General features: G+C 38.9%; 2 protein-coding genes across 2 annotated transcripts; one reads left to right on the top strand and one right to left on the bottom strand.

Moving 5' to 3' along the window:
• Positions 1–63: 63 nt before the first annotated feature.
• Positions 64–8,307, bottom strand: eif4eb (eukaryotic translation initiation factor 4eb). Its single transcript, XM_023426858.2, has 7 exons — positions 8,183–8,307; positions 6,809–6,912; positions 4,634–4,729; positions 4,415–4,478; positions 3,034–3,147; positions 905–1,044; positions 64–817 (listed from the first exon to the last, which is right to left on the bottom strand). The coding sequence occupies exons 1-7, from the start codon at positions 8,198–8,200 to the stop codon at positions 703–705; spliced, it is 651 nt and encodes a 216-aa protein (XP_023282626.2). The 5' UTR covers positions 8,201–8,307; the 3' UTR covers positions 64–702.
• metap1 (methionyl aminopeptidase 1) lies at positions 8,302–21,749 on the top strand. The gene is made up of 11 exons (XM_023426855.2): positions 8,302–8,456; positions 10,029–10,080; positions 10,301–10,410; positions 10,895–10,955; positions 15,222–15,313; positions 15,400–15,483; positions 16,434–16,572; positions 17,369–17,500; positions 18,271–18,414; positions 18,517–18,582; positions 19,310–21,749. The coding sequence occupies exons 1-11, from the start codon at positions 8,340–8,342 to the stop codon at positions 19,474–19,476; spliced, it is 1,164 nt and encodes a 387-aa protein (XP_023282623.1). The 5' UTR covers positions 8,302–8,339; the 3' UTR covers positions 19,477–21,749.
• The last annotated feature ends 840 nt before the right edge of the window (positions 21,750–22,589 follow it).

Below are 22,589 nucleotides of genomic sequence, written 5' to 3' on the forward strand. Positions count from 1 at the left end.
CTCCCAGAGCAGGGTCAATAAAAGTCAATCACTACAAGTCAATACCCTACAATACAGCACCACTGAAAGTCAAAAAGGAATCCATTTATAACAAGGAATGTACCAATTACAGGTTGCAAAAAAGTATTCCACAATTTAACAGCTCTTAACTGCAAAACCAATGTTTTAATTATATTAACACTCAAATGAATATGAGTCTTGAAATACTTTAAAAAGGTTGATTAAATGCAACAGTTGAAGGCAAAAAAGCATAAAACAAGGCCTAACAATCTAATAATATGCAGGCAAATTAGTATAATAAATTAAAAGGGTTTAATGTCATTAAGGATTACAGCAAACCAACAATGCTGTAGAAAATGGGTGAGAAATATACATTTTTTTTGCATTTCAGGATTCCCTGCCATTAAAAAAAAAAAAAAAAAAATCAACATAGATTACTTTAGTAGAGTATGCAGCACTCTAAATATCATCCACTATTAATACTTTTCATTGTTAGTGTTTTGGAAGATTCATGTTTATCTGTTTTCCATGTTTTTTTTTTTCTTTTTTCCTGTGGTTCAAGTCCTGACCAGGTTATGGAAATATTTGGCATTGGGTTTTCTTTCCTCCAGATTGTATTCCGCAGAGTCTTTGCAGCAAAGTAAACATATGCACCAACAACAAATAAGACAAGAAAAATGACAAAGGCACATAGGGCATTTCTCAAACGACAAATTTGTTCTTGGTGGTTGAACCGCTTTTGGTGGCTGTGTCTGCGTGGGATTGGTAGCCGATGGTCATCTTCATGGGAAGCCCCAAGCGCTCCTTGTAAACTCTCCTGTGGAGAAGGAAAATGACAGCGTAAGAAGATGAAGAGAATGTCATCACCTATAGTCCAAATACTGACACTGAAAATCTGATTCACCCTATGTGTGTTATAGCTTCCCGGTTCTCATAGTCTGATGTCCAGACGGCTATTTTGTCTCCTTTTGTGCGGATGTTGACCACGGCTCCGCAGACATCATCGCTGTAGTCGTCAAAGGCCTCTCCGACTAAGCACAGGAGCTGGTGGAGGGATGGAGAGGAATAAAAGCCATTGTCATAACCTGATGACTCGCATTTTGACTTTAAAAATAACTGCAAATCCTCCACGTTCTCATAAAAGAGGAAGGCCATGGACATTGTTAGGTCTGTCACCTCAATTACTGTGAATCAGCAAGAATTTTGAGATTCCTGCTCTCTGCTGCAGCAGTCTGTCATTCAGCTTTACTACAACATTTTCAGGGTAGGGTGCTATTTTTTACAATTCATGTTTGAACTTTTCCATGATCAGTGAGGTAGAAACACATAATTTCACAATGACATTATAACTTTGTCAAGTAACATGAACATTAAAAAAAAATATCAGTTTACACAACATTTGAAAACCATATATTTTGTTTTTGTAAATATCTATGCGTATAAATATAGAAGGATTAATGATCCAAAACCATGTGTTGTCTTTCTCAACAGAACGTTTCAGGATTCTGATGATGACTGAATGTCATTTTCACATAGATTACATATGATTTGAAGAAAAAAGGATGAATCGTCTTTGAGCTCAGCATCATTAGCCTTGACCCAGGATCACGTACTATGCATCATGGTGATTGGATAACTGTCAGAACATGGACATTCCAGTCTCAGATCCGCTCACAAAATGTATTGCGTGATGAATGTTGCCAACACAAACTCGGTCTTTTTAACAAACCATAAACTGGGGAAAAAAAACATCAGGAGTGGCAGAAACTGGAATCCTTTCTTGCTCACCTGCTGCGGTGCTGCTCAGCAGTGGTGTGCTCATGCTGGTGTTCTCGCAATGGGGACGCAGAAATGGAGGAAAAGGAAAAAAACACCCCATGCTCCGATTTGGGAGGGATCACTCATATTTCCAAGGCGGTTACCTTAGTACTAACCTTGTAGTCCCACCAATTAAATAGCCTACATCACCTGCTTTTGTTGCGTTGTATATTTGGAGAAGTTTGTTACCAAGTGAAACCAGATATAAACAATGTATAAATATAAACATATATTGGATTATATTTTGATGTAACTGCAAGTGGTGTTGCATATTCAGCCATTCTGCCAAGAATTTGTTTACATGTCTCTAGTTCTTTTCACTGAGAAGGAGATATCGTCAGTGTCAGAAATTCCCAGTATCTCCAATTTACTCTAATTTATAAATGAGATTACCATTTATATTACTGGTATTGCTGCAGAATATCTTACAGCCACCAGTGACAGCACTGTGAACCATGCAGCACTCCAGCGCCCTCACATTGTTTTTTTTCCCCAGCTTGTAGGTGGCTGGGAAGACTTCCTATCATCCGACGAGTTTATATTTTCAATATTCTTCCTGTAACACATTTTATGAGATGTCAGTATCAGAGATCAAGAAGAGTTTATTTAAAACTGTCTCATTAAAACTGTTTTACTTTCAGCTTCACATATGGTAAAACAATTAGTGTGGATGGCATTGGAAAAACAAAGTGATCCCTTTCAGCCCTCCAGGCCAGTAGCAACAGTATTGACAGTACAGTAAGTGCTGTTTGCTCACTGGCAAGTCACAGCATGCTGGATGTCTGTATCACTGTCAGTGACCTTTAGCGTGGCAAGAGAGCTCACCACAACCCTGTGTGGACTGCAGATTTACCAGCAAGTAAGCCAATTTTCAGTTGCTCCCATTTGACTTTGTTGTGACCCCATCGCCAGCTCAGCAACGAGTCAAAGCTACAGTATATTTTCTTAGACATCAGAGAGGATTTTGTGTTGAAAAAGATGATAACACTAAAACAATCTCATCTCAATTGAATTTTTAAAGGTATGAAAGGATGTAATAACCTATATCAGCAGTGTGACAAATGTGATGATAGAGTGGTACAACTAATTACAGCTGCCAGCAGGTAATAAATGTACTACTTTCGGAGGAGGCTCGAGAAATGATTAATAGAATCACTTGTTTGAGTAACAACACATGAACATGACACGATGCGCAGCAGAAACAGCCAAACCTACCGTCTCCAGCCAGAAGCGGTCCAGGTCTAATCTCCTCTGCTGCTTGGTGAGTGTGATCAGCCAGCGGCCGCCACGCTTGTTCCTCTCATCCTCCCACATGGGTTCAATGCCATCCTGCAGCCATGGTTCAAACTGTCAATACACATCCCAAACCACTGCACCAAAACGTTAAATGTGGGGTTTCCACAGGATTTGAAACATTCGCTGCAAGAAAAATATCTTTGCCAACTTTGAAACAGTCACAGTGGAAAGTCCCATAAGATGTCTAGACTAAAAAAAGGAAGCAAGAACTCAGCAGTTGTCCAGTGATGGTTAAATATTTGTTAAACATCTTTTTCTCAAGTTGCATTTCCACCCCTCTAAACAAACTCTGCCTCAACACTCTGAATCACATTGCAGTGTTTGGTGAAAAGCAACATTTTCTTCGATTCAAATTGTAAAATTTGCAAAACTTAAACTGTGCAGGTGATGTTAAACTAACTCCCCTGCTGTGAATACAAATTCACTGGTTAATCTTCCCCACAGGTGATCCTGCTAATGATTTCCATAAAAGCACAACGATCAAAGAGTGCAGTTATATTGGATTACTGCCGTTTCCATTTATTATTATCAGCTAGCCCAAACACAGTGTAATTAGTGGCTGCTAGCCGCCTCATGCTTTTCAAAACTCTTCCACCCACGCTTCTCATTTTCTATCAGCACATTTGGTTAAATTAGCTCTTTTAAGCTGATGAGCTCTGAGCCGGTAGAGACAGATTTAGTCCGAAAAATAAATAAATAAAAACCCTGCCCACTTCTGTCTTTGTTTGCCTTCCCTCCAGTAATGATGCTGTTGTTTTGGCTGGAATTCTTTGTGTCAACATCTCAATTAAGTATTGTTTTCTTTATTTGAATCTGCTGCTGAAAAAAAATCTTGCGATTTGGCATTATTGGTGAGCTGGTGATAAAATGATTATATTACATTTTCAATTCAGTACCAATTGTTCTCATGAGGATCACTCTGAAACAGATGGCGGGACCACAACCTTTTTAAATAACCGCAAAAAAACAGCTCGTTTTCCTCTCTAATGTCTCAATAAATAATAAATTAATTAATAATGTAAAGGCTTGATATTTACTGCCATATCTCATGTAAATGTGATTTTCCACTTTAAAAGAAAGGCATTAACATGGTTCTTTGAGTTTCATTGAGTCAATATCAGAAAGGGAGAGAAAGACTGTTGTCCTTGTACATATTGATGAACATGCAATGCAGTAGTTGTGTTGTTGAAAATATGAAACAGCAAAGAGGATACTGACATGCAAAAAGACAAAAAAAATATTTAAAGTACTCTTTCATGTAAAAAGTGCAGTTGTTTCACACCAGTGAACACAAACTCACCTTAAAAAGAGAGTAGTCACAGCCTGACATGAGGTTGCTTGACAACTGGATATGATTGTATAGACTACAAACGACAAGAGCACAGCGTTAACAAAACATGCTCATTCATCGCTTGTGACAGTAATTCAAAAAACACAGTCATGACATTTTATTGCTTCAGCCACTCCATGGGAAGTACAGAAAAAAAAAAAAAAGACTCAGAGATTTACTGCTCCTTACGCCCAGAAATCTTCAACTGTGTCAAATTTAGAGATGAGTCGCAGGTTGGCCTGCCATGTTTTGCTCTTGTCATTCTTGAAGAACCACAGAGACCATCTGTCGGGTGAAAACAGGAAAAAAAAAAAAAAGGAATTTGCATAAATGTAACAAGCCCCTAATTAAACACATGGTAAACAAAAGTAACCAAAAGCCATTGAGCTTGGGAGCAAATGGGCGATGTATGGATGCACCTGGATGCTGCTCGGTAAATCACACTGTCGCTCTCGTCGGTCCAATTAATTGTGGCCATGAGTCATACTTGTTCAATGCTGAATCCTCTTATGGCTCAGCAACTGCCTTAAGCTCTTTAGGTTGAAGAAGAATAAATAAAACTGTGGCTGTTGACACCATTATAAAGCCGTTAGAGATGCTAGTTTGTCAGCGGGTACAGATAGTGTTTTTAAGTGAGAGCAGCCCCAATAAAGGCCAGAATATAACATAATGAGTCAAGTGACACAAAGTACATTCCCTTCAGCTGAACTGTATAAGCACACCAGACTGTTTGATAAGCAAATCTGACAAGCCAACAGGCTTCAGCTTATAACACATTTGTGTTTGCCCTGTTAACTTCTGTAGTAAAATATTTGACTGATTGATTAAAGGCCATAATCTGAGGCTGCTTTTATTGTAGAGTCCCTTTGAAAGAGCTCGACATTGTGTTTCTTTAACCTTAAACACATGATGGGATAGACTCAAGCACACTATGACTCTATAGAGAAATATGTGGATCAATAAAATCAATGACTGCTGGGCTGTGGGCTTATGTTGTTTCTGTTGTACTTTGTATACCAGCGTGCCTCAGCCAGTAGAGAAAAATAAAGCAATTCCTGTCACTTTGCAGCATTTTGATCATCAATATTTTATGATATTTGGACATCAAATTTGAACCAACAGTCAGAGTCAACTGTCAGTACATTTCAAACCTAAGACCTGAGCTGTGAGTCACCAGTGTTTAGGGTCCAACTTTTCTTTTAGCTGACTGGCTTTCTGTTGAGTTTGGCTCTTTTTTATTTGACCCTTTTGGACATAAATATCCTCGAGGAATTTAAAAATATATAAAATATTCATTCATTGCTTATTTGTATTCAGCACCAACGAGTGTTGGAACCTATCTTGAGTATGGATTCGGAGAAAAACACTGAAACACCTTGGACAGGTCACCGGACCATCACAGAATATCACAGTCTCACTGTGGGGAAATAAAAAGTCTCAAATCCAGGTTTGTTTGGAATGTGAGAGGAAATCCACTTTAACACATGAAGAATACTAAAACACACAGACAGGATCAGTGCCACAGGTAACAACTGAACCACATAAATTGTACATTTATTTTACATTTAATATCAGAAAATTTGTTTTTAGGTCAAGTCTCCCTCCCTTGGGTTGAGAAATAAACAAAAGATAATCAAATAATCACATTTTTTCCCATATGAATCCACTTAGAAATAGATTTAGCTACGTTATTAGTCATCTATCGGAAAGACAAGCATCTTAGAGTATTTTGTATTTTTATTTGGCTTTTTAAATATGCAGTTTTTATCATGTACTTTTCACAAATTTTGGAACTGCTCTGCATCCTCTCAGTGAACAAAGCATTCATTGTTTTAGATAAATGGTCAATTTATGTCTTGCTTTCACCTCTAAAGGAGCCAGCCATTAATTTGTGTGTTTGTGTGTGTGGGTGGGGCATTCAGTTCTTGAACTATTCCCAGATAATCACCAATCTTTTCTTTGAAGCTGCTGATGCATTGGTCTTTCCATTTTCACCTAAAATTCAAATGAGCAAATTATGAAACTAACTAATATTTTCATTTCCAGTTAATCTGTCAATTATTATTGTGATTACTCAATTATAAAAAAGTTTTTAAAAACTGTTAATCAGCTAAATAATCAATTATTTGATCAAAACTATCTATTTTCTCATCCTTAAACTACACCTCTATGTTGGAAAAGAAATGATTACTGATACAGTAGGTGTAACACACACTGAAATTAGTTGATGCCATGTCATTAGACATTATGGCTTTGAAAACATTTCTTTAAATTTTTAAATTCAAATGTTGGATCAAATATGTTCACATTTCTGCCTTCATTGATCTGGCTGTTTCAAATAAATCTAAAATGGAAGACCCTGACCTGTTCTGGAGGGGGTGTTTGATGTAAGCCTCTGGGCTCACAATCTCCTGTCCAGTCTCCTCAGCTCCATCCTCATCAGGCTGAGGTGGACATGGGTTGGTTTCCTGAAAAGCAATTAGGTATAAATAAGGGAAGATGGATTGGCTTTCTATTCTTTCTATTAAAAATTCAAATTATTATACTCTCAGATACAGATATCACTGAAACAAGTGCATGACAGCTAATCTCTTTACTAATACCTTTCCAATCGATTACGTAAGTAGACCCTTCGGCCATGGCAACTAAATGGTGACATAATTAAATACAATTCAAAATTTACCAACGTGTACCAAGTGCCCTGCTGCCAAAACAATAGTGTTGTTTTTAATCTAAAACAAGATATGTTATCTCCTAAATACACTTTAATTATCGTAAAAATAAATTCCGTGACGGAGGCGTTCACTTATGAAACCCGTCATGAACATCTGGTACACATTTCACTGTGATGTGAAGCTAGAGTTTGGCTAGCGCCCAATAACTCTACTGTTAACATTACCCACTAGTTGAAGCATGTAGCTTTGGGAACTTCATCGTTAGCCATGGCTGTGCCATTCCCAAGATGCTTGTTTATGAATGAAAAAAAACAACAATTTCCATTCACATTTCTGCCAGTTAAATTATTCCGTGCATGATACAAAGTTAAATACCTGCTATAACACGAGTTTAAGAGTTTAAACCAGAAATTTTGAGCCAGTCTTAAAATTCGGCATGAATGTCATGTACCAAATGCTGATTATTGGGGGAAAACAACATAAAAAAATTGCATATCCAGCTGTACCACCATGTAAATGAACGTTAACTAGCTACTAAATAGCAACTAAACTAGCTAATGTTGCATCGTAGAGGTCAGCAGGAAGCATTGTCGACCAATTTTGACAGTTGAAATTTCAGCTACAAAAACCCAGTCCTGTTAGTATGATGTGTCATTCCTCATACCGAATTTACCAATAGTTTATAATAAACAGAATTGTTTCGAAAAATGCTTCTCAGATCTGTAATTTAACAGATAACATAAGCGGTAACAAAGTGACTCGTTTTTAAATGGGAGTTGTGTGGTTCTCTTCGCAAAAGTTAACGGCACGTCGGTTAGCTGTAACGTCAGCCTTAAAGTTGGGAGATCTCTACACACAAGCATTCCTCTTTTACGCTTAGGTCGTGGCACCGAAAACAAACTTGAAACTGGTTAAAACAGCACGTGTGGCAATAACAGCGGTCGATTTCCATTTTAGGAATAATATGTTACGTTGTACATGAACTTTAAATATGGTCTCGCGACGTAATTAAAGCAAGAAGCCCCCCAAATGATTTGATATGTTCGTTAGAGAAAGTGCTCACCGGTTCGGCGGTCGCCATCTTACAAATCTCTGTTAGGAAAGTTTCTGTTGATTGGATCGAGCTGTGCAACGTGACGGCAGCGCTGCGGACATGCGCTGTGTGCCGCCGTTGGCTGGCTGCTTCTCGGCGACTCCACCCCTCTCCTGCAGACGAAGGCATGGCGAGCACCGAGACTAGAAGGGAGTGTGAGACAGAGGGCTGCAGTAAGGACGCCAAACTTCAGTGTCCCACATGTATCAAGCTTGGTATTCAAGGCTCCTATTTCTGTTCACAGGTACTGCTTTTTGCTTGGCTTGCCCGGTTTAAATGTCAGCTGTAGCCGCATACCTAGGCCCCCTCTCTTATCACGAGGCTGCTAAGGCTAACTGTCAAGCTAGGTAGACATGTGTAGGTGCCTCTAAAACCGCTAATAACGTATTAGCTGAACTTTAACGAATGCCTTCTGGTTGTGTAGTGCCATACAGATTACTGAGGATGAATAATGCAGTCAGTATTATAACCAATGCTGTCTCTGTAACGGGGCCGAGGGAAGACTTTTAGCTAGCTAGTTGCAGGTTAGCGCAACTGAATGATACAAAGTGTGTGACTAAAATAAAATCCTTACACGGTGTAGTTGTTTTGATGACAGCCTAAAACTGTGTATGAAATATTTATGTAGTGTTGGAACCAGGTTGTCCAGTAATGCGATAGACTGCAAGTAGTGATACTTGAGTTGTAAAGTAGTGCAGAGTTACTGTTGCGTGACAGATCACTTTGTGCCACGATGGTTGACCCTCTTCGTGGTACTTCAGGAGAGCAAACCCCCCACTCACAAATCTATCAGGTTAAAGATGAGCAGCTTACGGACCAGACCTCATACTGGGCTGAGTATTGCCTATTATTGGAAGCTACTCTCCACTTAACATGCAGATAATCAGCTGTTTGAACAGAACTTTTAAAACTGACAGACCTATTGACACAATAGTTGCCTTTCACTAAAATAGTAAAGAAGTTTGTGACAAGTAATGTGAGTAAACGTAGACAGTTGATATTATATTGCTAAGGTTTGTGAATGGTGCTTTGTGGTTCTTTTTTCTTGCAGCACTACTATTACTGCATTAGAAATGCCAAGAAAGACATTAAACTACAGGCAGTACACTCTGTTTTGAGTAGATCTAATGCTCTTTTCTCTTGAGTCAGAAGCTTTTTGAAAAGTTAGGTTGGGAGTAGTTTAAATGCTCTTGTGGTTCCATGGTATTTGACCCTAGAGTTCTTTGCTGTGATAGCAGTTTTGGCTGTGCAACCTGACCCTGCTCTCTGTAGTCTCTGTCTCTCTCTGCTAACTGTCCAATTAAGGCATACAAACCATTAAAATTAACAATAAATGGCAGAGATGGCTGTGACGAGGACACATGCAGAGATATATTTGGAAAAGTCTCTTCCTTTGCTGCAATATCTGTGACAGTGTACATCTGAGTAACTCTGTTTAGTTAGGCTTGAATTAGGGCTGTAACGATTCTCAAACCGATATTGAAATCACGATACAGATACTGGATCCATGATACTGGAAGATGGTATTGTGTCGTGTGAGTACTTTGGTCGAGCGAACACGTGTGCTCTGGACAAGTCAGCAGTGTGCCCCACCCCAGCCAAAAATTAAAAAAAAAAAAAAAGAAGAAAAAAATCTGAACCAAACTGTTGATTCGGTAAATTGTTACACCCCTAGTTTGAATAGGTTGTGCATCAAGTTAAACTTGGTGACCATACATGTGATTTTCATTTGCACTGTATCAATAATGTCTAGGTATATCTGTCCGTCGTTGTACTTCACCTCATTTAGAAGTTTTCGTTGTGTCTTCATTCACAGGAATGTTTCAAAGGGAGCTGGGTGTCGCACAAGTTGCTGCACAAAAAAGCAAGTAGGTATCACTGTCAGTAATGCACTTTGTTGACATCGAGCTCAGTCACATTATATGAATATGTTGCATGTGTTTTAGGTTAATAGTGCACATGGACATGTACCCGTACATGGTGTTTATATAGAACCTGTTACGAGAGTTGAGAGTAGATGGCATTCCTTGACTATGAACTGACATAGTGGTGTCAGATGCTTTAGAGACCTTGTGTTATGTTTGTCAGAGGAGGACAAGAACCAGATTGAAACTAAGAACTGTGTGGAGAAGGACATCAACACAGACCCATGGCCAGGCTACCGCTACACAGGAAAACTACGCCCTCACTACCCACTGGTAAGTTTGTCTTTGTCTCCAGTTGGTTGTACTCAAAGGTGCTAAACTGCTTTGCATATCCCCGTCACCAGAAGGAAGAGTTTCGATATATAGCACCCTGTTTAACCACAACCTTTATATGTCAACCTCTCCTTTGTGACACAATGCTGCACTTTGAGTTGTTGGTTTACTCAGACAGGTTTCATCCTTTAGACAGCACATGAACTCATGATAAACAGTGAGTGCTACACACTACACCAATTTTTTTAAACTGTTGAAAAATCCAAAACAGGGTCATATGTTGATACCTGTTGATGCATGTATGTTTTGAATGTGTCAAAACAATTAAGTGCCTCCTTAAAAGAATGCAGGACAGCACTCAGACAGACAGAGTAATAGGACATATTAAACCAAAAGTCTTTTCTTTAGTATTTTATCATGTCAAGTGTTCATCTATGTAAATTCAATGATGTAACATGTCTGTTGTCTTGGTCACTGGTCTTAGACTCCCATGAGGCTCGTACCAAGTGACATCCAAAGACCTGACTATGCTGATCATCCCAGAGGTAACCACGCTTCTTTCTCACAAGATATTTTTAGTTGATTCATTGTCCATTTGGTAAGCTTGGTGTAAGCTTTTAAACTCATGATTTGTTGAGATTTTACATTGTGTATATTGAATTTTTCCCCCAGTAATACAATTTATTGGAACACCAACAACACCGGTTCTTGGGGGCTTAGCAATAACAGCTTGGGTGTCTCTAGAGACACTTGGTCTTGTTTGACAATTCATATTACATGCAAAAATTAGAGATAATCATATAAGATGTATTTACAATTGCTTAATAGATTCCACTGGCAAAGTTGCCATTTCATTTCAGGGGTTTTCCCTGCTGAAAATTAGGCGGGGGTGGTACTAAGCCATACGCTGGGGCTTCTCATATTAGAAGAACTGTTTCACCTGTCCTTGCAATTCTCCTCTTCGTGAGCTCTCTTTTTAAAATAATCTGTGATTTGAGACATTTCTGCAAAAAAACACATACACGATGGGATGTAACGTTAATTTAGGGAAACTTTTCAAGAAGCTGGGTGTGCTTGGATGTAAAAGAGATAATATTCATCTTTAGGGTTGTCACCTTTTATGTGAAAAAAGGTGGAAACTGGTTTGATTTTACTTGACATTACATTATTCACAGCACTTTGAGGACATAGCATGAAAGAAAATACGGGACAAATTGCATCCTGTATTGATTCAAATCCACTGAGTACGGAGAAAACATGTACTAGAATCATTTTATTTTCAACTACCGGACGATCCCGTATTATACGGGACGGGTGGCAACCCCATTCACCTGTTTGAAGGGCTGCAAAATCAGGTTGCCGCCTCTTTCTCAGGCAGAAAATCCAGCATGTTCATATTCTTCTTCTTTAGCAATTTCAGATGGCTCTGCCTGATGCACAGATTACAATTACAGCGCCACTACATTGCTGTAGAGGCATTCAGCCGCAGTTGCAGTTACAAACGTCAAATCCACCTAGTACCAATAAAATAAGTACTAGTATGTTGTCGGGAGGTGGAGGTGGCACGAAATTTGATGGAGGCAGCCACCTCCCAATTCTCTATGCCGGAAAAACCCTGGATTTGTGCCTCAACACTGCAGGACCTAAGGATGGTCTTGTTGGTCAGTTTGTCCATCGGTGACCGACTGATTTTAACCTTTTGAACAAAGTTTCAATTTACAGAACCAAAATCGTCAGTGTTCCAGTGGGATGTAATGAGCAGGGGCTGTTGGTGGGGCTTTGAATTGTCAGCCATATGCTGTGTGGTAATGACGGACAAGAACAAAAATGATTCCCAGCACAGTACCCCCACAATTCAAAGAGCTGAAAATTGAGAGACATAACACTCAAAATCACTTGAGCAGGATGTGCCCTCAGAGCACTTTGCCTTTATAAATTATACCACATTCAAATCACCTATTACATGTGCAATCCTCAGTGAGTACCAATCAAAATGGCTTGCCTACTGGTGTAGTGAAGAGTTCACAATTACACCTCTGAGACCCATTGAGTGCTAGATCACTACAACACATGTTAGCCACTGATTGCATAGATTTGATAACATGCAAGTGCACATTCAGAGCTTCAACTCACTGAAGTCCTGTCTTAGTGTGTCTGGACAATGTGGTCATCCATGCATGTGCTTTATATAGTTTTTTGCATGAATACACAGATGAGTTGATACGTCTTGTGTTGTTAGCAAAGATCTTTACACCAACAGAATAGTTTGGGTAACTCACTGTCCTGTCGGCAACGCTGAAGACAGAGATCTGAGTGAAGAACAAGACCAGTGTTTGTACAAGTTTTGTTCCAATTGAACGTGAAAACTGGTCATTACTAAGTTCTTAAATGATGCTCTGTCACTATTTTTTTAACAAATTTATTCCATAGTAAAACCTTTTTTTAATAGTTTTCTTCTAAAAAGTAAACAAATGTTTAACAATGTGTTGTCGTCATTCACAACCAGCAATCTGAAGATGAGCGTTTGAATCATTATTACTGATTGAGAGTGAGCTGGTAGTACTAGTATAATTTCACTGGAATTAATTTGATTCAATATTACAGTGAGAAATATTTATTAGGATTCATTACTGAGTAATTGCATGTATACAGTACATACATTTCAAATGGATGCAATTAGTTCTTTTGGTACTTTATCACTTCAGAATCATTCAGTTTTATACAGGGAACCTCCTGTTGATTCTTTCATCGTCAAACTGAAATCAATGTCCCTCTGGTAAACAGCTCATTAATATCCTGCTATGATCTCTTTCCACCACTGGCTTTGTCACCACAAACTGCAGTAGATTGGGTGCAGGGAAAAGTAGACCTGCTGACAGGTCTGCTGTCACCAGTTTGCTTCTTTTTGTGTTAATTATCAGACAGCCGTAACTGTGACCTGCCTTATTTACGTCTATTTCTCTGGGCAAGTCATTCATTGTGCAACCATGGCAACCTCTGCATTCTTGTCATCCGACTGCATAGATCCATACTCAGGTAGTCATGGTTACGGTCGTCTTTCATTCTCTTGTGATGCCTATTCAGGGACTGGAGCACAATTGTTACAGGCTAATGTTTCTCAACACTACACTGTTATTGAGCTCAGGTTAAACCTGGGTTTTATTTTATTTTATTCTTTTATTTGTGTGTCTGTTTCCACTACTGCACATAAGGAAGGGAATCATTCCATTATTAAGACATTGTAATGTGCACACTGATTTTCTCATACTTTGTGTCTTTTCTGAGCAGCTGTATCAAAGCGTAAGTAATTGTAATTGATTGTTGCACTCACATTGTAGGCTCTTGGAGTCAAAAGAAGGGTTGTATTTGACTTGTACACAAACCTGTCTAAAGTCTGTGTTGCTAAGCAACCGCTCATGTTCATCCAGCAATCATCTTATTGAGTTAATAAATTATAGATCAGCGAATTGTTGATGACTGCAGTGCTTTGACCAGCACGTATTTAAATACTCTCCTACTGCGCGTCTCAGTCTAGAATAGAAAGAATAGAACGTGTTCTGATCTTGATTAATCTATAGCTGAATTGCAGGTAGTCTGATTTATTGTCAAGCTGAATGCGCTGACACCTGTGCTTCTGTTGTTTCCTATAACAGTAACAGTCCCGCTCAGCTCCTCTGAGTCAACAGTGTGAGTGTCATAAGAGACTGCTTCTGCTCTGATGCTGTAGTGTATCCCCTGCAGGAGCAGCTAGTTATCTATAGCCCCATAGCACTGCAAGAGAATTTTAGGTTTATATACATGTATACAATGTATGAAAGGTATAATAATAAATAAAACAATAAAAAATTAGATTAACATGAGGAGAAAAGAAGGGTAATTATTAAAAGCATTACATTTATAAACCATTGGAAAAAGGGTTTGAATTGAAGTTGATTTTTGATGAGGGATTTAAAAGACAATGCTAATATTGGTTGCCCAGAGCAACCCTGAAGCTGGGGGATCCCAACGCAGGGTGTTGTGACATGAAATCAGATATTACGGCAATCCCTCGCATTCAAATGCAGGGGAAAAGAAAATGAACCCAAGTTGTGAAATTATTGAAGTTACTTTTACAATGTGTTTACTGTTTTGACATGAACCATTCATGTTTAATGTTACAATTGAACAAAAGTATGCCTGAACATTATCAACAAAACCAAGCTTGTACTAAGTATGTACGAAGTTTTGTTACTTCGACATCTCAAACTAGTCTTAGACTCTAGTCATGGCTTTCTGAGTAGACTTGGCTTGTGCTGTAGCGAGTAGAGTTTTTTGCTGCATTAGTTCTTCAGAGGGGATTTCTGTTGATTCATCAGTGAAACTAAATCTTGTCTCTTGACTTGTTTTCATGGTCTGGAGTTGAATTAATAGTGTATTGCTTGACTTGTTGAAGCTGCCAGGAGTCAGACACCACAGAAGGTAAAACTTGACAGTGAGACTGAATACAATGTGAGGTGCCTCGTCTTAGACTAGGTTGCCTTGATAAAGCATCCACATAGAGTACTCTTGCACCGGATGTTGGTTGAAATTGTAGCAGTTATTGTGTAACCACAAAATTATAATAAGGATGATGATGGCTTGTGCCCTCTTGCAGCCAAATGACTTATTCAGCTGTCACTTTTTTTGACGGTACAAAGCTGATTAGGAGAATGTAAATCCAGCTGTGATGGTCCAAGGAAATTAACAGACAGATGACAGCTGCCTTGCAAGGTCCTATCGGAGTATTGACGTGTGAATGATGCCAGTTGTCTGTCCGTGTTCCCGTCCCATAGGGATGTCCGAGTCTGAGCAGTTTCTGAAGGGAACGTCACAGATCAAGATTCTTTCTCCTGAGGACATTGAGGGCATGAGAGTAGTGTGCAAGGTAACAAAATTGACTGTCATTGCTACTTCGCATGTATAATGTTCCATTAATTACATTTTAGTTTTTAACATGTATGTTGTTTGCAGCTGGCTCGCGAAGTCTTGGACATTGCAGCCATGATGGTGAAACCAGGTGTTACAACAGAAGAAATCGACCACGCTGTGCATCTGGTATACACACACACACACACACACACACACACACACACACACACACACACACACACACACAAACGTGGAGAATGAAATTATGAGGAAATAACGATAGTGATATTTGTGTCCTTGTATTTCCTTATGGGCAACCGGTCTCAGAATCTATTGTTTTTAGCCATGCTAATGTCTCTAGGGTTGGCAGTGTATCTCCCAAACTGTCAGATGGATTGCTGTAAAATATTGTGCAGACATCCATGGTCCCCTGAGGATAAAGCATACTGACTCTTGTGATCCCTTGACTTTTTCTTCAGAGCCACCATGAGGTTTACATTTTCAGTTTTCATTGAGGTATCTCAACTACTATTGAATGGATAGCAGTGAAATTTAAATTTGTCCAGTGTAAATTTGGTTTATGACCAGATATCTTCAAAACTAATTATTTTCCCATCATCCTCAGCTGTGTTTTGAGTCTAGTGTCATTTAGAAAGTGCATTCATGCAAATACATTGTAGTAGGATTACAGCCAAGTAAACATTATCTGCTAAACATATTAGCATGCTGATGTTAGCATTTAGCTCAAAGCATTGTAGCCTCACATCTGCTAGCATGACTGCAGACTCTTGTCTTGTCTTGTAGAACAGACACTGCTGATGAATGATGCAAAAGCGAGTTGCTACATGTAAACAGACTCCCCTGCTGTGGAACAACAATTCAACATCAGTTGGATTTCTACCATATGCTGACTGAATACTCTATCACGTTTGATCTAATACATATAAAACACAGAGTTCACCCCTATAGGTTTATTGTATACAGATGTGATTAGAGCCCACACTGTGGCAATTTTCTATAGGGCAGCCACATGAGCGGGAAAGGGTAACTAATCTTTATTTCAGGTCATCCGTTCTTGATTTTCTCACTTGTTGCTTCCCTGCTCCCTCTGCAACTTACATGATTTTTCTCTCCAGGCCTGTACAGCAAGGAATTGCTACCCATCCCCTCTCAACTACTACAACTTCCCCAAATCCTGCTGCACATCTGTCAATGAAGTCATCTGTCATGGCATCCCGGACAGAAGACTACTGCAAGACGGAGATATCCTCAATGGTATGCTCATAGCACACTGCTTTCAGGCCCTAACCTGACCTTCAGACACTTTTTTCTCTTCTCTAGATTTTTATCTTTATTTGTTAAAAACTGAGTGTAAATAAAGTTAATTATAAAGTTATAGGACTTTATTGTCTTGTATATTTTTATGTTTGTTAACAAACTTGGCCCTCCCTTAAATCTGGTGTTTTTAAACACCCAAATATTCTCACTGTTGTCATCCCCTCAGTATCCAAACAAGTCCTATGAATAGTTAAGGTAAGTTTGGATGTAGGGAGAAGTTTTGTTTAGCAGAACTTGGGGTGGATACACTTCTCCTCCATGATAAATGGTTTTACCAGCATTCTGAAATGGTGTCAGCGGGAGTTTGGCCAATTTTAGCCTCTTTATGAATATTTCTGCTGAGGCGATGTCTTCCATCAGCCACTCCCCTCAGAGCATCTGATGGAGGACTTGCCAGCAACTCATCTCTCGCTGCGTGGTCCGACAAGACAAATTGTTTCATTAACCTTTACCAGTGGGGCTTTGCTAGTCAGATTCTCTGCTTGCTATATTTCACCGTAAATGGGAAGAGTTCCCGTTTGCCTACTAGGAGCTCCAAATTCATCAGCAATTTTAAAAAGGCGAGCATTTGGTTTGGCTTTGCAAATGGGTTAATGTTTTATGAGGGTCTGTGTTCACTCTCTTTCAGACAGATTACTCATCACAGTACTTTCCTTGTGTTAAACATAATAGAATCTAGTTTGTCATGCAACACAGTGTCTCTTAACATATTCATCATCTCACCGTCACGCAGTGGACATCACCGTCTACCACAACGGTTTCCATGGTGACCTCAACGAAACCTTCTTTGTCGGAGAGGTGGAGGAAGGAGCAAAGAAGCTCGTTCAGACCACATACGAATGCCTTATGCAAGCCATCGACTCTGGTAGGAATTTAACCTTCATTTTCTTTCATTTTACTGATATTGCAGATATACGATGTGGATAGTTGCAACTCAGCCCTCACTGCAGTTGCCTCAGTGTTTTTGTCCAGACACACAGTTTATGACTGATAGACTAGAGTTTTCTTTACCGCCACATTCAAACCGTCTTAAGTATTATTGACTATTGAGACTTTACAGCAAAGTTTTAGCAATAGAGACGTTTATACACACAGACAGTTGTTGTTGGAATCATAAGTGAAGTGTAGGTGATCAGCTTATATTCACTTATTAAAGATATATCTGCATCAGCATGTATATTGGCTAAAAAGTTACAAGAAATGGCAATACACAATCAATGCCAAAGTTAATTAAAAAAAGTGTTGCCATGACATAGTTTGTCCACCAGAGAGTGTTGGCATTTGAGAACAAGTTGATCATTTCTAACATTGGAAACAGTGGGCTTTTTTCTGAACTCTTTCCAATGTCAAGAATTAGTTTTCAGTATCAACTTTTAAGCAACATGGACAGATTTGTTTTTGTTTTCTCTTGAAGTTTGTATTCATTTGACAGCAAGTTGGCAGTTCTATAGACAGTTTTTCTACTGTAAGATGTCCCTATTATTGATCATGGTTCTTAAAATAATTTTTTTTTGGTTAATCTCTTAAAAACTGGTAATGGCCTCAAAATTCCAGCCTTGGCCAGGTTATTAACTACAGTTAATTTTTCAGAGGCCTGTAACCCTCACGCTTTCTTCTTTGCTCACTTGTTCACAGTGAAGCCCGGTATTCGTTACAGAGAGTTGGGTAACATCATCCAGAAGCACGCTCAGGCCAACGGCTTCTCTGTGGTGCGGAGCTACTGTGGCCACGGTATCCACAGACTTTTCCACACCGCTCCCAACGTGCCACACTATGCCAGTGGGTAGTCACGTACCCTCCATTGTCAGATTCTTAAACCTCTTAAAGTTGCTATTGAGTTTCCTTGCAACAGCATGATTCCTGTATTTATTAATTCCCCAGAAAACAAAGCAGTTGGAGTCATGAAGCCTGGCCATGTGTTCACCATTGAGCCCATGATATGTGAAGGTGAGTGAAACTGCATTTGTATGAATAATGTGAACAGTAATGCATATTATAGCTCTAATTATAATTTGATTTAATGTAAATATAATTTATTTTCCCTATTTACATAATTCTCAAAGTCCTCAATCAATTTATGCAATCGCATAAAACAAATATCAAGAGCAATAAAACATGCAAGTTTAAAATGAGAATAAAGAGTAAAATACCATATCAGAGAGAAACATCATTGTCCTCTGAAAACCATGTATCTCCAGATGTCAGCTTTTCATGAGCTAAGAAAAAGATCCTTGTTTTCAGCTTTGTCACAGTGTATTTTTTAGATGATCAAATGGGTGTTATGTTTTATTTTGCTTAAGAATTAGCTGAATGTTCTCAAACAAGATAGAATCAATTTATTATTCTTTTTACCTAAAAATAACAAAACAAGTTGACTAACAAATTTGGAGATGTGTGGTTTTTTGCAAGAAAAAATTAAGTATTCACTGAAGCTAAGGCTTAACAATGAGGATTTTGGGCTGATGACTGGCTCACAGGGGGTTAAATGGTGTGAGATGCAGCAGACTCCGTGACGCCTTACAACAGGTCATTTAACAATTTATACCTCACAGGTATCCAGTGAGTCTTTGCCAGACCTGGAGTGTTTGTTTCTACAACCCTGTTTAATTGATGGTGTGTAAGCCATGTCTGTCTGTGTGTGTGTGTGTGTGTGTGTGTTGTTGTAAAATCTCAGGTGGCTGGCAAGACGAGACGTGGCCTGATGGCTGGACGGCGGTGACCAGAGACGGGAAGCGCTCGGCTCAGTTCGAACACACTCTGCTGGTGACGGAGACCGGCTGCGAGATCCTCACCCGCCGCTTGGAGGAGAACGGTCGAGCTCATTTCCTGAGTCAAATGTAGGCCGGAACCGGAGCACACCAAGGACTGGACTTTGCAGACACAGACACCCACACCTCTGGGTCTCACACGCAAACACTCGCACACACATCTCAAACAAGAGGCACCACTCCTAGAGCTCAGTGTAACTGTGGCTCTCATTGGTCTTTGCATTAAATATCGGTTCCTCAAACTAAATGGAAGTACTTGAATGTGTTTTACATCAAATGTGGATTGCTTTATTAGTGAAAACTGTATCCTTGAAGGAAATATGAGAGTATTTATAAGATTTGGTTCTGCTTAGTGGTCGGGCTTTACATCAGACCTGTTCTGATCTCTGAGTCAGGGCGCCCAGAGCTTTTACCGGCTGGCTAGTTGTTGTCTGTGGTGTGTGGAGCTCAGGGCAAATCCAACTAGTATGGCATGCTTCGCTTCTATTCTCTCATTGTCTGCTGATGTAATCAGACTTCATAAGAATTTACCAGAGATGGACTGAAAAGAACCAGCAATAGTAGAGACACAGGAGAAATCCAGGGAACAGGGTCAACAAGTTGCACAAGCTCACCAACTAACTTATTTTAGAGCTTCGACATAACACCAGGCTGAAAACTTTGCTAACTTTAAACCACCCTGTTACCATTTAGAAGCAGTTCAACAGCGTTTAATACATTGTTTGTAACACGCTGTAAAGTAGTTGTAAGCAGATCTCAGTATTATTTACTTTGTCAACAACTATAACTCCTTCTGTGGGAACCCATATGTAGATGCTGGTATTAATTACAATATGGTAAAACACAGTTGTTATTATTTAAAATCTGTCTTTTTATAGAAGTTGTAATTGTTGATGAATACTGTACATTAATAAACTCTTAGAATGTCTTTAAAGTACATGAAGTGTTCCCACAAATTTGAATTTAGATTTCAGGAATAGTTTGACATTTTAGAAAATATGCTTATTTGCTTTTTGTTATCTGTAAGTTAAATATGAAGCTACAGCTAGGAGATGGTTACTTCAGCATAGCCTAGCTTAGAATAAACACAGGAAATGGCTAGTCTGGCTCTATACAACGTTAACAAAAATACAATACAAAAATTTTCTACCAGCACATATTTGTACAGAAGCCAAACTGGAAAAACTAAATTGTGGTTTTAGACAGGGGTTATATGTGCTGCTCAGAGAAATAGTCATGTAATTCCTCATAAAACCACAGCTTCTCATTTTTACACTTACTTAACAGACATTAAACAAACAAATTACAGTATAACATTTCATTTAATGAGATTTAGTGGTGCTCTTTGTGTATACAGCCAGGAGGCGGTTACCTTAGCTTAGCATAAAGACTGGACCTGGGGAAACGGCTAGCCTGGGTCTGTCAAAAGGTAAAAACAGAATTCATCCGGCAGCACCTCTAAAACTCACTAACCAGTGCATATTATACTGTATTTCATTCAATGCAAAAAGTTTTTGTATAAATTGTGGCTTTATATTAGGATTCTGCTTTTAATGTTTTAACTTGAAGAGTTATGTTAGCCTTTTCCCCCTGTTTACAGTTCTTATTCTAAGCTAGGCTAAGCTAAACTAGCTGTCTCCTGGCTAAAGCTTCATATTTAACAGACAGATATTAGATTGGTATTGATGTTCTTATCTAACTCTTGGCAAGAAAGCAAATACATGTATTTCCCAAAATGGTGAAATATTTGATTAATTTATGTACTTGTTATGAAAATAATCAATAATCAGCTGATTCAGTGCTTCATGCCAGCCTGTTGGCTAGTTAACAACAGTACCAGGCAACTACCACTGTCATATCTTCCTTTCGATATGTCCAGTAGAAGCAGTCCAACTCAATTGTTACATCCTGAATGTGGCTATTATTAGCGCACAGCTAGTTGAGGACGTCAGTGATGGTTGCTAGGAGAATTGTGATGCAACCAAAGAGCATCTAGGTAGATATCCAGAGTAAGACTAATGACGACTGAGCTCAAAGTCATTCAAGTGCTGAACTTGTAAATCCTGCTTTGAGGAATACTCCTCTGGTGTCTCGTGTTTCCAATAGCCCTGGTGTAGCAAATTGAGCCTTAATGTGTGAATCTAGGAATTAAGAGTTGCCAGATGTCTCAAGGCACGTTGACTGATATTTCCCCCATATCTCGACAGTCACCATTTACCTTGATGTGGGGATTTTCCTGGTGTGAGCAGCATTCATTATTTCTACATTTTCAGAGGACTAATGTGATCACAGTTTCTCTGCCATCTTTGTATTTCTTCTAATGGAGTAATAAATGACTCTTCTTTAGCTCTGTATGGGTGAGTCTGTCCTTTTCAATAGATACGTGATATAAATCTCAAAGTTTAATTTACCAGCCTTTTATGACTAGATTTAACCCTCTGGATGACTGTCAGACTTAATGCCTTATTTAAACTCAGTGGAGGACAAAGATATTCTCACATGCCGTTGTATTAATTATTTGTTCACACCCAGGTGACACTAGTGTGACTGTGACTTTATTTGCAGTGACTAATGCATTATAATTTATGCTATAGAATGAAGTAGGTGGTAGTTGTTTTCATACAAAGTGATGCCTCTGCTCCAGTGGGAAACAGCTGTGATTCAGCAGAAAATAATGACTCAATAAAACACTGTGACATTAGAATTCAGGACTAGCACAGCACATTAATGAACAATGGTACAAACTTGAGTAAGCCGTTTTCATGGTTGTCATCTCAACTTGTCCTGTCAGGAAAAGACCAGGTGTAGTTTACATAGTTTTAGTCAGTGTCATTCAAAATGCAGTCCTTACATACAGAGTGCAAAAATGTAATTCTCTGTCGTCACAATATAGACGCCTCACAGTAGCAAAAGCCTCAATTACTAGACACATAAATCACTGAATAACATAAGTCTGTGAGCAGCGTTGCAACATAGTTAGCTAATCATTTCATCACAGATGCCATATTTTTCAAATGTCATGGAAAGAAAAAAGAGGGACAGAGAAATGCTATTTCTTTACTTATTACTGTCAAATTGTTGCAGTGTATTGAATGTCTTACAATTGTGTCAATTGCACTTGAGTTTGATTTGATATGCTTTCCAACATTACAGTATTATAAGAGCTTACTATATATTGGATGATTA

The sequence above is a fragment of the Seriola lalandi genome, unplaced genomic scaffold, assembly GCF_002814215.2.
Source record: "Seriola lalandi dorsalis isolate HSWRI2012SDOR001 ecotype SW California unplaced genomic scaffold, Sedor1 jcf7180002054842, whole genome shotgun sequence".
NCBI classification, from domain to species: Eukaryota; Metazoa; Chordata; class Actinopteri; order Carangiformes; family Carangidae; genus Seriola; species Seriola lalandi.